This window comes from Hyperolius riggenbachi, chromosome 7 (genome assembly GCF_040937935.1).
Source record: "Hyperolius riggenbachi isolate aHypRig1 chromosome 7, aHypRig1.pri, whole genome shotgun sequence".
Lineage (NCBI taxonomy): Eukaryota > Metazoa > Chordata > Amphibia > Anura > Hyperoliidae > Hyperolius > Hyperolius riggenbachi.
Genome location: NC_090652.1, coordinates 316,412,227 through 316,427,210, shown reverse-complemented (window position 1 = coordinate 316,427,210; position 14,984 = coordinate 316,412,227). Strand labels below are relative to the sequence as shown.

Genomic DNA, 14,984 nt, shown 5'->3' with positions numbered 1-14,984 from the left:
AAAAGCTTTGCAGACAAAGATTTGTAGACAGTCCCTATTCAGTGTGCAGCAGGGTCTTGTGTACATCGCTGCTCTACTCCCAGCCTTTCCTCCCCTCCCCAAGTGCTGTGTACTGTAGTGATGCTGGAGGAGTCTGCAGAGCCCCGCCCCCAGCCTCTCCACTCCTCCCCAAGTGCTGTGTACTGTAGTGATGCTGGAGGAGTCTGCAGAGCCCCGCCCCCAGCCTCTCCACCCCTCCCCAAGTGCTGTGTACTGTAGTGATGCTGGAGGAGTCTGCAGAGCCCCGCCCCCAGCCTCACCACACCTCCCCAAGTGCTGTGTACTGTAGTGATGCTAGAGGAGTCTGCAGAGCCCCGCCCCCAGCCTCTCCACCCCTCCCCAAGTGCTGTGTACTGTAGTGATGCTGGAGGAGTCTGCAGAGCCAGTTCTGCTCCATCAGAGATGGACAGAGTGAGTGTAACAAGCTGAGGCTGTGAGCACACTCGTCTGTCGGTTTTCTGTATGCATTTTCTGAACACCATGTGTGTCTGTATGTGTGAAAACATTCACGTTTTATCACAGAAGCTCATGTAATTGATAGAGAAAATGCTGCAGTGCTTCACTGCTGTCTGTTTTTATCTGCATGGGGAAACACATTTAAGTTGCACTAGCCAATTGAATAAAATTGTTTTTCAGTTTACCTGTGCAGAAAGCTGGGGGAGAGGGGGGGTTGCATCTAAAATTTTTCAGGGGGGCCAGTGATTTCTTGTTACACCCCTGTGTGTGTGATATATTTAGAGAACAAAAATAAATAGACACAACCATCTGAAATGCACACGTAGTAATCGTACTGCTTGTGTGTCTGGCTGGAGAGTGCCGGGAGGATAGGGGAAGCAGCAATATGGCGGCCAGGCACTGTCAGTGGGTAGATCTCGTGATTAATGAGTGAAGGTGATGAGGTACTCTGGATAGGCCTGGATGTCATTGAATATGATGTACATCACAGGGTTTGGTGTACTATCTGTGACGCTGTCATACAGGTCGGTGGGATTTGCTGAGTTCTTGACAGGAGGAGCAACCAACCCTGAATGTCCAACGCAGGACATCCCTGTAGCCACGCGGGCCAGGTACATGTGCTTTATCCTATTGGCGTCTGGTCTGGAGTACGTGTCATGGGCCGAGTAGCTGGCCTGCACCGCAAAGTATGTCCCATTTCCGTAACAAGCCGCTGCAGGAGAAAGCGAAATACAAACAGCATTTACTCTGTGATACAAACATTTCCATCACATATCCTACAAGTCACTTAAAGCACACCTGAGCTCTAGACAAAAAATGGAACATGCTCACCTCAGTAACGGGAAACCTCAGAATGGTCCCTTGTATTCTCCTAGGATAGTGTTTCTCAAACCAGTCCTCATCACTTCCCAACAGAGCATGTTTTGCGGGAAACCTTAGCTGTGCACAGGTGGGATGATTAGTGTCTTAGGTACATGGAATCCACCTAGCTGAGACACTAATTACCCCACCTGTGCATAGGGGAGGTTGTCTGCAAAACATGCACCGTTGGGGGATCACGAAAGAAACACTGCCCGAGAGCACAGTGATCCAGCGTACGGATCATCCTTCCAGCGGAAGTCCAATAGGTTTCTTGCAGCTGCCCCTCTGACTTTGGACGATCCCATCTGGACTGGGAATGTGTGTGAGGAAGGTCCGTGCATGCCCAGTAGAGTGAAGCTGCTCATGAATGGAAGCTGTACTCAAGCACCTTAGTACTACAGGGAATATGCAAACCTGTCTTGTCTATGCTCAGTATGGATCTGATTATCCACAGCAGGACTTGATAAAACCTATGTAACTTCTGCTGAGTGGAATAGGTAAAGTGGACCACTACAGTGGGCTGCAGGAGGTAAGTGCCTTGCCTTTTTCCGTTTTTTAACCTTCAGTTGTACTTTAAAGTCATTGGGAATCGCTAAAGAAAATGAACCAGATACTTACCTAAGGAGAGGGCAGGTCCTATAGAGCCTTCCTGCTTCTCACTCGGTCCCCTCCGTTATGCGCTGGTTCCCCTGTTTGAATCCCCCGGCAGAGGGGACTTCGGAAGTCTTTGGGAACTGAGTCCCCGAGAAGACAGGTGGCTCCATACTGTGCATGCACGAGTGCTCAAGAGAGGGTGCCCGCAAGTGCGCGGTATGGAGCAGCCTGTCTTCAGGGAGCACCCGGGCTCCCAAAGAATTTCGAAACATCCTTCAGCGGCAGAGAGAGTGCAGTATTTGACCGGATTGGTTGAATACTGCTACCCGGGAGCCAGCGCTGGAATGGGGACCGCGAGAGGAGCGGGAAGCCTCTATAGAACCCAGAGCCTTCCCTCTCCTTAGGTAAGTACAGTGGGCTGCAAAAGTATTCTGCCCTCTTGAAGTTTTCCACATTTTGTCATATTACTGCCACAAACATGAATCAATTTTATTGGAATTCCACATGAAAGACCAACACAAAGTGGTGTACACATGAGAAGTGTAACGAAAATCATACGATTCCAAACATTTTTTACAAATCAATAACTGCAAAGTGGTGTGTGCATAATTATTCGGTCCCCTTTGATCTGAGTGCAGTCAGTTGCCTATAGACATTGCCTGATGAGTGCTAATGACTAAATAGAGTGCACCTGTGTGTAATCTAATGTCAGTACAAATACAGCTGCTCTGTGAGGGCCTCAGAGGTTGTCTAAGAGAATATTGGGAGCAACAACACCGTGAAGTCCAAAGAACACACAAGACAGGTCAGGGATCAAGTTATTGAGAAATTTAAAGCAGGCTTGGGCTACAAAAAGATTTCCAAAATGGAACTTTTTGGCCAAAATGCAAAACGCTATGTGTGGCGGAAAACTAACACTGCACATCACTCTGAACACACCATCCCCACTGTCAAATATGGTGGTGGCAGCATCATGCTCTGGGGTGCATCTCTTCAGCAGGGACAGGGAAGCTGGTCAGAGTTGATGGGAAGATGGATGGAGCCAAATACAGGGCAAACTTGGAAGAAAACCTCTTGGAGACTGCAAAAGACTTGAGACTGGGGCGGAGGTTCACCTTCCAGCAGGACAATGACCCTAAACATAAAGCCAGGGCAACAATGGAATGGTTTAAAACAAAACATATCTTTGTGTTAGAATGGCCCAGTGAAAGTCCAGATCTAAATCCAATCGAGAATCTGTGGCAAGATCTGAAAACTGCTGTTCACATACGCTGTCCATCTAATCTGACTGAGCTGGAGCTGTTTTGCAAAGAAGAATGGGCAAGGATTTCAGTCTCTAGATGTGCAAAGCTGGTAGAGACATACCCTAAAAGACTGGCAGCTGTAATTGCAGCAAAAGGTGGTTCCACAAAGTATTGACTCAGGGGGCCGAATAATTACGCACACCCCACTTTGCAGTTATTTATTTGTAAAAAATGTTTGGAATCATGTATAATTTTCGATCCACTTCTCACATGTACACCACTTTGTATTGGTCTTTCACGTAGAATTCCAATAAAATTGATTCATGTTTGTGGCAGTAATGTGACAAAATGTGGAAAACTTCAAGGGGGTCGAATACATTTGCAACCCACTGTACCTGCTTATTTTTATTTATTTTTAGCAGTTCCCATTGACGTTAAATAGTTTCCGATTCCATTTTTCATTGTAATTACATGTCAGATGAACTAGTTAGATACCGTATTTCATAAATGTGTGCTTATCATTCACTTATAAAGTTAAACACACCCTAATATTACATGGACTGCTTGTTAAAGGAAGATTACATTTAATAAAGACACATTTTCCTACTTTTTATTAGCCAGTATTTGCTTGTGTGCACAAGTGTTATTGTCCATTTACAAATTGCAGGTTACCAAAGAACAGTTTATCTGCTCTGAAAGCTGCCATTGGATCTTACTGCACAGCTGCTGTATTTATATAATATAATTCTAGTGAGATTTTTCTGCTGTTTAGTCTTCTGCTAACTACCCAAGCCAAAACATTGCCAGAAATGTTTACTAATTGTATGTTTGATCTGACGAAGGCGCAGAGCGCCGAAATGCGGAATGACGCTGCACGCATACTGAACCCGAGCCACGCCCACCCCGACAGCGAGACGGTCTTCCCCAGCCACCGGGACTCGCGCTGCTGGCCACAGCGTGCTGCTGCCGCCCTGCCTGGGAACATAAGCGGTTGGCTTCACCGCTGAAAAGCGCCATTTCTTTTAACTCTTGTGAGTATAACTTTTATTTCGCAATAAAGAAACTTTGAGGTAATGCACTATAGTGCGCTCCATTTCTTCTACAGATGTTTACTAATTGTGCCTGATAAGGAAACATAAATGAGATAATGTAATCACTTGACTTTGAATCTAAGCTGTATGGGGATCAATGTGTTTGCCGGATGGAGGTGTTGTGCTATGATATTTATTGACTTTCCTTGTGTCTATTGTGCCAATGTAAAATGGAGCCTGGACCAAGTGCAGCTCATGTGTTGCTTCTAACAATAGCAAGATGGCTGCTGCTGGGCTAGGAGTAGGTGTGGCTGAGGTTGCTATAGGCTACAAAAGGTTAGCTGTGGGAGGAGTTAGCTAATATATAGCCAGCCAACACAGAAGAGGGAGGGGCTTTCTGTTTCCAACACTGATGGGTTAAAGACGTGTTTATGAGTTCCTGTGATAGGAGGGAAGCACGTGTGATTTGGATCGAAAGGAAAGGTCTCTTCCTCTGCGGAACCATGGTCTGAGCACGACTTTATAGTGTTTGTAAAAGATAAGCAATTCATTAGTGTTTACTTATTATTGTAAAGATTGTTGGTTTTGTGTATGTTTTCCTATTTGTGCTTGCAATCATACAGTTCTGCTATTGCTTGTGTTTTGCATTGCATCTGAAATATTTTGCTTTAGCAAACTCAAGTTTCTTGCCACAAGTGTGACTTCCTTAGCAATTACGTTATATAGAACTAATGATGCAATCACAGCATTACAGGGGGTCACAGTGTATAACTGACCATCCTCCCTGCTTGAAGTCTCCAGCATAGTTTGGTTACTTACCGTTCTTGCCGGCGTAGCTCCGGTTGAAGCCATTGTGGTTGACACTTTTCACCGTACTGCCATCCAGGCCATGGAAAAGCCGCATCTCATTGTTGGTGGTGCCGTTCTTTTCATCTATACTTTGCTTCTTTATCTGGTAATTTATCCACATGTGACGATTCTGAACTCTCTCAATCTGCAGATACAACAATATCATTACTGGATGCACAATGAACGGCGGTCTTCTGATGTGTTCCTGGGATTGTGAGATCCTGACCCTTTGCTCTAGGAAGGGTGACAAGCTCTTCCAGGACCAGCACTGTCCTGTTTCCCAACTCAGGTGATCCCTCCTCCCGTCACACCCTGGGTGACCAACTACTTGCTGATGTGGGCCCAGATCAGTCATGAGGACTAAAAATGAGCAGAAAAAATAAACATTTCTCCAATTCTCAACACCATCACTGAGATGTGGAGTCAGACACATCATATTTTGGAATAGTGAGCAAACTGTCAAACTCCACTCAATCACCACTTAAAGTGTGCCTGAGGCAAAGCTCAGGTTGAGAATCACATTCTTACCTAAAGAAAGGGAAGCCTCTCAGTATCAAATTGTGGCTTCCCTCCGTGTCCTCCATGTAGACCTGTCTGGGGTGGGGTTTAGGATGTCTCATGTATGACCTCTCTGGGGTGGGGTTTGTTATGATCACTTCTGCAGAATGTACTGCTTGCTGCAGTTTTACTGAAGACAAGCAGTTTTTGATTTCTTTGCGTGCATTTGCTCGCATAGTTTTGCGTGCGCTCACACTGAGTGTTGATTCCATCTGCAGTCGCTCTGAAGTTAATGACAGGTTAATTGTCTGTTGCAATGGAGCTGCAATCCATTTCTTGCAGGCTGCATATCATTGTCTGCCCTTTCCTGCTGTCAGCCTGTGATTAATTACCATTTACCTGTGTGGGAATCTGCATGTCTGCTCCCATTGGATGACCTCAGTATAAAGGACTGCTTCCTGCAGTGTTCCATGGGCTATCATAGTCTCAGATTCAGTCTGTTTCTCTGTCCGAGCCTCACCTCGTTCCTAGTCCGTGTGGACTGCACTGACTCCTGCGAAGGGGTCAGCGAGTCCTCCTAGTCCTGCTCTTGCTATCAGAAACTGCTACTTTGCTTGTCTTGCGTCATATATCGGTTCATCGCCAATATATACGCATACTTGCACGTTTGTTATTTTCCTTGTATTCGTGTTACGTTAATACATCAGTGTCGCTGATATATACGTACACGAACTGTTTATATCCTGTGTTCAGTCAGTTAGTTCCAGCACGTTTTGGTAGGTTGCGCGTATCGTGATCACCCGTGCTTAGCTAGTTCAGTCCTGTTCCTAGTCCTGCTCCAGTTCTTAGTCAGTGTTCCTTGCTTATGTCATATATCGGTTTATCGCCGATATATACATATGTCAGTTAGTCGTTTGTAGTTCATTGATAGCTGTAATCGTAATACGCTAGGAAGTCATACCTATTGTATATTTGTGTGTATTACGTCTGTCTTCTTTGACTCTATTTCCCGACTATCCTGTCCTGTCCTTGTGGGGCACGCCACCGCTGCAATCGCATTGGCTGCCTCATTCCAGTCTGTCTTGTCTTGGACGTTTGCTGTCACTTAAGCAGTGACTAGTTAAGCAAACGTTCATTCTGGTTCCTGTCCTGATCTTTTGAGTTCTGGTTTTTGCGCTCAGCGATGCCTTGCGCTGAGCCACTATAGTGGAAGGATTGTTTGTGGCTGTTCGGATCTACGCCTGCTCTGTGCGCCACATCTCCTGTTGGAGTCAGTCCTCTCCTTCACTAAACTGGGGATATCCTGGTTCCTTGTGCTAGCGTGTGTACCTCCTTCACGTCAGAATCCTCATTGTGTGCTGACCGTGGAGGATATACCACCAAGCGTGACAGGGTTCAGGATGTCTCATGTATGACCTGTCTGTGGTGGAGTTCAGGACTTCTCATGTATGACCTGTCTGTGGTGGAGTTCAGGACTTCTCATGTATGACCTGTCTGTGGTGGAGTTCAGGACTTCTCATGTATGACCTGTCTGTGGTGGAGTTCAGGACTTCTCATGTATGACCTGTCTGTGGTGGAGTTCAGGACTTCTCATGTATGACCTGTCTGTGGTGGAGTTCAGGACTTCTCATGTATGACCTGTCTGGGGTGGAGTTCAGGACTTCTCATGTATGACCTGTCTGTGGTGGAGTTCAGGACTTCTCATGTATGACCTGTCTGGGGTGGGGTTCAGGACTTCTCATGTATGAGCTGTCTGTGGTGGAGTTCAGGACTTCTCATGTATGACCTGTCTGTGGTGGAGTTCAGGACTTCTCATGTATGACCTGTCTGTGGTGGAGTTCAGGACTTCTCATGTATGACCTGTCTGTGGTGGAGTTCAGGACTTCTCATGTATGACCTGTCTGTGGTGGAGTTCAGGACTTCTCATGTATGACCTGTCTGTGGTGGAGTTCAGGACTTCTCATGTATGACCTGCCTGTGGTGGAGTTCAGGACTTCTCATGTATGACCTGTCTGTGGTGGAGTTCAGGACTTCTCATGTATGACCTGCCTGTGGTGGAGTTCAGGACTTCTCATGTATGACCTGTCTGTGGTGGAGTTCAGGATGTCTCATGTATGTCCTGTCTGGGGTGGGGTTCAGGATGTCTCATGTATGACCTGTCTGTGGTGGAGTTCAGGACTTCTCATGTATGACCTGTCTGTGGTGGAGTTCAGGACTTCTCATGTATGACCTGTCTGTGGTGGAGTTCAGGACTTCTCATGTATGACCTGTCTGTGGTGGAGTTCAGGACTTCTCATGTATGACCTGTCTGTGGTGGAGTTCAGGACTTCTCATGTATGACCTGTCTGGGGTGGGGTTCAGGATGTCTCATGTATGACCTGTCTGTGGTGGAGTTCAGGATGTCTCATGTATGTCCTGTCTGGGGTGGGGTTCAGGATGTCTCATGTATGACCTGTCTGTGGTGGAGTTCAGGACTTCTCATGTATGACCTGTCTGTGGTGGAGTTCAGGACTTCTCATGTATGACCTGTCTGTGGTGGAGTTCAGGACTTCTCATGTATGACCTGTCTGTGGTGGAGTTCAGGACTTCTCATGTATGACCTGTCTGTGGTGGAGTTCAGGACTTCTCATGTATGACCTGTCTGTGGTGGAGTTCAGGACTTCTCATGTATGACCTGCCTGTGGTGGAGTTCAGGACTTCTCATGTATGACCTGTCTGTGGTGGAGTTCAGGACTTCTCATGTATGACCTGCCTGTGGTGGAGTTCAGGACTTCTCATGTATGACCTGTCTGTGGTGGAGTTCAGGATGTCTCATGTATGTCCTGTCTGGGGTGGGGTTCAGGATGTCTCATGTATGACCTGTCTGTGGTGGAGTTCAGGACTTCTCATGTATGACCTGTCTGTGGTGGAGTTCAGGACTTCTCATGTATGACCTGTCTGTGGTGGAGTTCAGGACTTCTCATGTATGACCTGTCTGTGGTGGAGTTCAGGACTTCTCATGTATGACCTGTCTGTGGTGGAGTTCAGGACTTCTCATGTATGACCTGTCTGTGGTGGAGTTCAGGACTTCTCATGTATGACCTCTCTGGGGTGGGGTTCAGGTCTTCTCATGTATGACCTGTCTGTGGTGGAGTTCAGGATGTCTCATGTATGTCCTGTCTGGGGTGGGGTTCAGGATGTCTCATGTATGACCTGTCTGTGGTGGAGTTCAGGACTTCTCATGTATGACCTGTCTGGGGTGGAGTTCAGGACTTCTCATGTATGACCTGTCTGGGGTGGGGTTCAGGACTTCTCATGTATGACCTCTCTGGGGTGGGGTTCAAGTCTTCTCATGTATGACATGTCTTGGGTGGGGTTCAGGATTTCTCATGTATGACCTGTCTGTGGTGGAGTTCAGGACTTCTCATGTATGACCTGTCTGGGGTCGGGTTCAGGACTTCTCATGTATGACCTGTCTGGGGTGGAGTTCAGGACTTCTCATGTATGACCTGTCTGGGGTGGGGTTCAGGACTTCTCATGTATGACCTCTCTGGGGTGGGGTTCAGGTCTTCTCATGTATGACCTGTCTGGGGTGGGGTTCAGGACTTCTCATGTATGACCTGTCTGTGGTGGAGTTCAGGACTTCTCATGTATGACCTGTCTGGGGTGGGGTTCAGGACTTCTCATGTATGACCTGTCTGGGGTGGGGTTCAGGATGTCTCATGTATGACCTCATTGACCTGTCTGGGGTGGGGTTCAGGACACAGGTGGTCTATAGGGATGGTCAATGAAGTGACAACAATTTCAAGTTGATGCATCATTTTATGCTGACTCTATGGAAATTAATGCAGCCTTGAAATGGGCCAATAAAGAGCAGCAGTTGTTGTTGCCTCAACTCGAAATCACTCACTTCTCATTGACCATCCCAAGTAGTCATTATTTATTATTTCCTTGATTAAAAAATGTCATGAGTACTAAATCTAATACAAAAAACTAAATGTTCCACTTAACACAAAAGATGGACTACCTTGACGATTCTCATCGCACACGTTTTCCTGAATTCTGTCTCCACGTCTGTGTACTCCTTACTCCCAGCGGCCAGCGGCACCAACTTCACATTCTCGTTTGGCATTGGATCCCAGTGCTGGGGCAGCTCTAACTGTCCTGCAAGAGAAGCAGATACAGCAAAGAGTCACTGATACCAACCAATCCAGAGACACCAACCAATCCAGAGCCACCAACACACTGAGCTCCTCTGAGGACAGTCAGTGACATGACTATGTACTCTATAAAGTGCTGCAGGAGATGTCAGTGCTATATAAATACATAATAATAATATGGTAGGACATTAGACTATGACTATGGTAGGATTAGATTGTGAGCTCCTCTGAGGACAGTCAGTGACATGACTATGTACTCTGTAATGTGCTGCAGAAGATGTCAGTGCTATATAAATACATAATAATAATATGGTAGGGCATTAGACTATGACTATGGTAGGATTAGATTGTGAGCTCCTCTGAGGACAGTCAGTGACATGACTATGTACTCTGTAATGTGCTGCAGAAGATTTCAGTGCTATATAAATACATAATAATAATATGGTAGGACATTAGACTATGACTATGGTAGGATTAGAGTGTGAGCTCCTCTGAGGACAGTCAGTGACATGACTGTGGAGATATATTGGGGTGCTGATGCTGTTAAGGATAATACAGTAATATATTTTCATTTTCCCATTTTTATATCTGCTGTGGTATGTCAAAGGTGTAGAGATGCAGGCTAGATTCATTGACTGTTCCTGTATTTGTGTGGGTGGGTCACTAGACCTACATTTGCATCTAAAGAGGTCTTCAGTGAATACGACCAGTCACCTATCACACAGGACATCCTGCTGCAATGTGAAAGCCTTAATCAATTGTCACCTGTAACCTGGGGAGATTGGAAGTGAAGGAAGTCTTTTGTTTTGTGTGTGTGCTATAGTACCCTTTTCATGTATGTGGATCTCTGGAAATCCCATTTATGTCTGAGAACGGAGACAGGAAAACGCCTTAATCAAGTTTTCACCTGGAGTTGAAAGCCTAACTTCACAATCTTTGATGTATAGTAGACTTTTACCTGGGAAATCAAATTATGTCTGAGGATGTTATTAAATCTAGCTTCCCCCCGTCCACACAGGCTTACAGCCTCCAGGCGTATTTCATAGTATAAAACCGCAGCTAGGATAGCCACAACTTGTAGTTCTTGGAGGTAGCTCACACGGCTAGAACTAACCTGGTTCCTGACCAGAAGTGCGTACCGCCCGCAACAACACCAGATCGATACGCTGGTACGTTTATTTCCCGTTTATTTTGGTAAGCAAAATCGCTTTGTGTGTTATCTTTGTACATTTTATCTTGTAACTATTTTTACTTTGTTTTTTTGTAATCTTTTTGTATATATTCAGTTCTGCCCTGTTCTATGTTTTTTCTGGAATATTAAATTATTATTTAATAAGTTTGACTTCTGCCGTACTAAACTAACACTCATAGCCTAGAAGAGACTGAAGTGTAACCGTGTATAAGTTCATGCCTAATTGTACGCTTGAGCAACACTACCGTAGGAAATTGTAATTGCATTGTGTGTGGGGGCGTTTGTCATACGTTGGCCTAAGCGCGCAGCTGACCCAACGTACGAACAACGCCAGTGCGAGTAGCTAACAGTATCGTTCGGAACGACTGTTAGTGGGTCTTTGCTTCACGACAGTGTAAGATTGCAACTGTGTGTGTGTGTGGGTGCGTGGCGTTCCCGTATTTGGCCTAAGCGCAAAGCTGACCCAAATACGAAAACGCGGAGTGCGCGCTGAGGACTCGACAGCAGAGTGGAAGTGTCTAGCAACGCTAGTGGTGGCAGTGAGAGGTGTTTTGAGGGGTTCCAGCCTTGTTTGTAGCTTAAATAAGGCTGTTCCCCGCTTAATCTGGTCAAACCCGCAGTCGGGAACCGTATACGCAGGCGTGCCGCGGGCCGGTTCTTGACATAATTGGCTGGCAGTGGTGGCATCGTTTAGTACATTAGTACGCAGTTTAGCTCGCTATTCTGAGTACTAAAGGCTGGAAGCTTGCTAGAAGCAACTAGCCTACAGAAGTCTACTCAGTGCAGAATCTATATACGTTTTTTTTTTTTGTTCATAGATACACACTTGGTGTTTGCTTTCCCTCCCCCCCTTTTTTTTTTCTTTTTATTTTGTGCAACACGATGGCTCAGAAAGCATCCAGCTATGCAAGGCAAAACAAAGAGATACTACTCAACCTGTGTGAGCACAAAGGCATCGAGACGGTGAGCGGCCAGACTAAGGAGCAGTTAGTTCGTGCGCTCGAGGAGCATGATGAGGCAGAACGAGCCCGTGCTTCAACGTCAGCAGATGCAGCTCACGACACGCCAGAGGAGGAATCGCTCCCGCCACAGGATGCGAGTGGAGACGATGTCCTGGATGATCCACCTAACACGGAGATGACATCTCTGGAAGCCGACCTACAGCTACTAGGTTCGGCTGAGCCCGAACTGCGCCTAAAGCTGATTCTGGAACATCGGCAAGCAGAGAGGGAACAAGCTGCCCAGCGACTCCAGGCCGAGAGGGACAGACTCCGGGCAGAGGAGGGAAGAGCTGAACGGCAACACCAGCTGGAGCTGGCTAAACTTCAGCAGCAGAACCGGTCTGCTGGACCCGCAGAACGCGAAGGTGAGCGAGTCCACAGAATCCCCCTGGATAAGTTCCCCGCTATGGACAAGGACTCTGACATAGACACTTTCCTACAGGGGTTTGAAAGGACTTGTCGGCAGTATGGGGTGCCCCGTGAGCAGTGGGCAAGATACCTCACACCAGGGCTGAGAGGCAAGGCCCTGGAGGCGTTTGTGAGTCTCCCCCAGGAGGAAGAAACAGACTTTGAGGCAATTAAGAAAGCCATTATTGCGCGATACCACCTCACGCCAGAAGTGTATCGCAAACGTTTCAGGACAGTGCAGCGAGGTCCTAATGACAGCTACCTGGATCATGCTTGCAACCTGCGCACTGCCTTCCAGCAGTGGGTAAAAGGACTGTCAGTGGAAACTTTAGATGCCCTGCAGGAACTGATGATAAAAGACCAGTTCCTCCACACCTGTCCTGTTGAGGTCCGGCTGTTTGTGCTGGATCGAGAACCAAAGACAGTGGATGAGGCTGCGGAAATGGCCGATTCCTACACCGCCCATAGAGCACCTGAGTCCCGGAGGACTACTACGCCCAGCTGGAGAGGAGAACAGATTGCTAAACCTGTTTCACCCAGCACCCAGAGGAGGCAAGCACCGCTGTCTCCTGGATTCAAGCAACATGACACTCGGAAATGCTTTGTATGTGACAGGGTGGGTCATATCAGCACGACTTGCCCAGAGAGGAAGAGGGAGGCCCCAAAATCCAGTGAGGCCTCAAACCCCAGTGAAGTCCCAACGGCTTTGTGTGCTACCAGGAATGCTACTGGCTATGCAGAGAATCTGCAGCTTGTCACGGTTGGGGGTACAGTTGCCACTGGGCTGAGAGACACTGGAGCAGAAGTGACTCTCATACATCCCCAGCTTGTGAACCCGGAGCAGTACATACCTGGGAAAATGATTGCTGTCAGAGGAATTGGGGGTGTCACCCCAGCCATACCCACCGCCTTGGTCCACCTGAGTTGGGGGGCCGGCAGCGGACTGAAAGAAGTTGGGGTAACTGACAAAATCCCCACCAACGTTTTGCTGGGTACTGACCTGGGACGGTTAGTGGCCCGGTATGAGCCTACTCCAAACCCTGTGGAGCCTGCATCCCCAGCAGAAGTTCTGGACTCTTGCAAGGTACTGTTTGATAATGCTGTGCAAGTGGGGAGTGCTGGAGAGGCCCCAGGGGCTATGGACTGTGTACTAGGAGCCAGCCCTAGTGAGTCTCCAGTGCCTAGGCCTGGAGTGGGACCTGTTGACACAGAGAATGCAGAAACTGATGATGTCATTTATGACGCACGGACTATCGAGGCGATCGATGCAGGAACTGTTGATGATAATTGTGAAGTGCTGAGTAGCAATGTGTGTAATGATACAGATAATGTGGAGGTTTTATGTGATGTCCCAAATGACAATATATGTAGGGATGATAATGCTGATGGCATATGTGTTGTGCTACATAATGCTGTGTGTCATGTGGACACTCCGTCAGCTGCCGGAGTAACCAGCGGCGCTCGCTGGGCTGCAGCAGATGGACTGTCCACTGAAGGGGCAGACGGCACCAGGCCAGATCTTTCCCCTTCAGATGGTTTTAAGACAAAATGTGACGTGATTTATGATGTGTGTAAGGTGGGCACGCAGTGCTAGCGGGTCTACAGCAGAGGGACTGTCCACCGAAGTGGCAAATGTTGCTGGGTCAGCCACATCCAATTCGGAACCTGGCCCGGAGGGCCCAGGAGCCTCTCCGTCTGCAGCCTTCCTAGAATGTGTGACAGGCAGCACTGAGCTCTCTGGGGCTGTTCGATTTGACAGCAGCCTGGAAGAGCTCAGGGGGCTAGCCAGCAGGTCACCAGCTGGGAGGGGCAGGTTGAGAGGGTTCTGGGAAGTTATTCCCTCGGAGCTGTCCGAAGTGGAGGAGGCAGACCGGCAGATACTCGTTCCCCAAAGGGACCGAGAGATAGCTCCTGCCACTATAGAGAGAGTGCGTGTAGCGACGGTTGGAACCCTTCCCCAGTTGCAGCACAGTCTCTATGGTTGCGAATTCACGGTCGCCACTGACCCACATTCCCCTGGTTGGTTACGTCAGGTGCCCAAGGGCAACGACACATTGCAGCAACCTGACCTAGCTTTCCAGTCGTGTAGCTTGGAGCTAACTGACAGGTGGGGAACCCTCCTGAGGATGCTAAAGGGTTTCCCCACCCGGCCAGGCCGTCAATGTAGGCTTTGGCAGGATGATGCGTTACATTCACCTGCCAGCGCCATCTGGAAGGGGAGCAATCATGGGAATGCGGACGGGCTGTCCCGTCAAGCAGAACCAACAGTGTAGGTGCTGGCAGGATGATCTGGGAAGATCGTCTGCCTTGCACCAAGTTAACGGCGGAGGTGTGGAGATATATTGGGGTGCTGATGCTGTTAAGGATAATACAGTAATATATTTTCATTTTCCCATTTTTATATCTGCTGTGGTATGTCAAAGGTGTAGAGATGCAGGCTAGATTCATTGACTGTTCCTGTATTTGTGTGGGTGGGTCACTAGACCTACATTTGCATCTAAAGAGGTCTTCAGTGAATACGACCAGTCACCTATCACACAGGACATCCTGCTGCAATGTGAAAGCCTTAATCAATTGTCACCTGTAACCTGGGGAGATTGGAAGTGAAGGAAGTCTTTTGTTTTGTGTGTGTGCTATAGTACCCTTTTCATGTATGTGGATCTCTGGAAATC

The 14,984-nt window shown here is 47.6% G+C and overlaps 1 protein-coding gene across 2 annotated transcripts in view; it reads right to left on the bottom strand.

Moving 5' to 3' along the window:
- Positions 1-323: 323 nt before the first annotated feature.
- Positions 324-14,984, bottom strand: part of LOC137525233 (protein mono-ADP-ribosyltransferase PARP14-like) — a 116,926-nt gene continuing 102,265 nt past the window's right edge. For both annotated transcript variants that reach the window (XM_068246234.1, XM_068246235.1), the window contains exons 15-17: positions 9,579-9,715; positions 5,045-5,219; positions 324-1,207 (exon numbers count right to left, since the gene is read on the bottom strand). In XM_068246234.1, the coding sequence (XP_068102335.1) occupies positions 918-1,207; positions 5,045-5,219; positions 9,579-9,715 (602 nt within the window). In that variant the 3' untranslated portion in view covers positions 324-917. The remainder of the gene's footprint in view (positions 1,208-5,044; positions 5,220-9,578; positions 9,716-14,984) is intronic.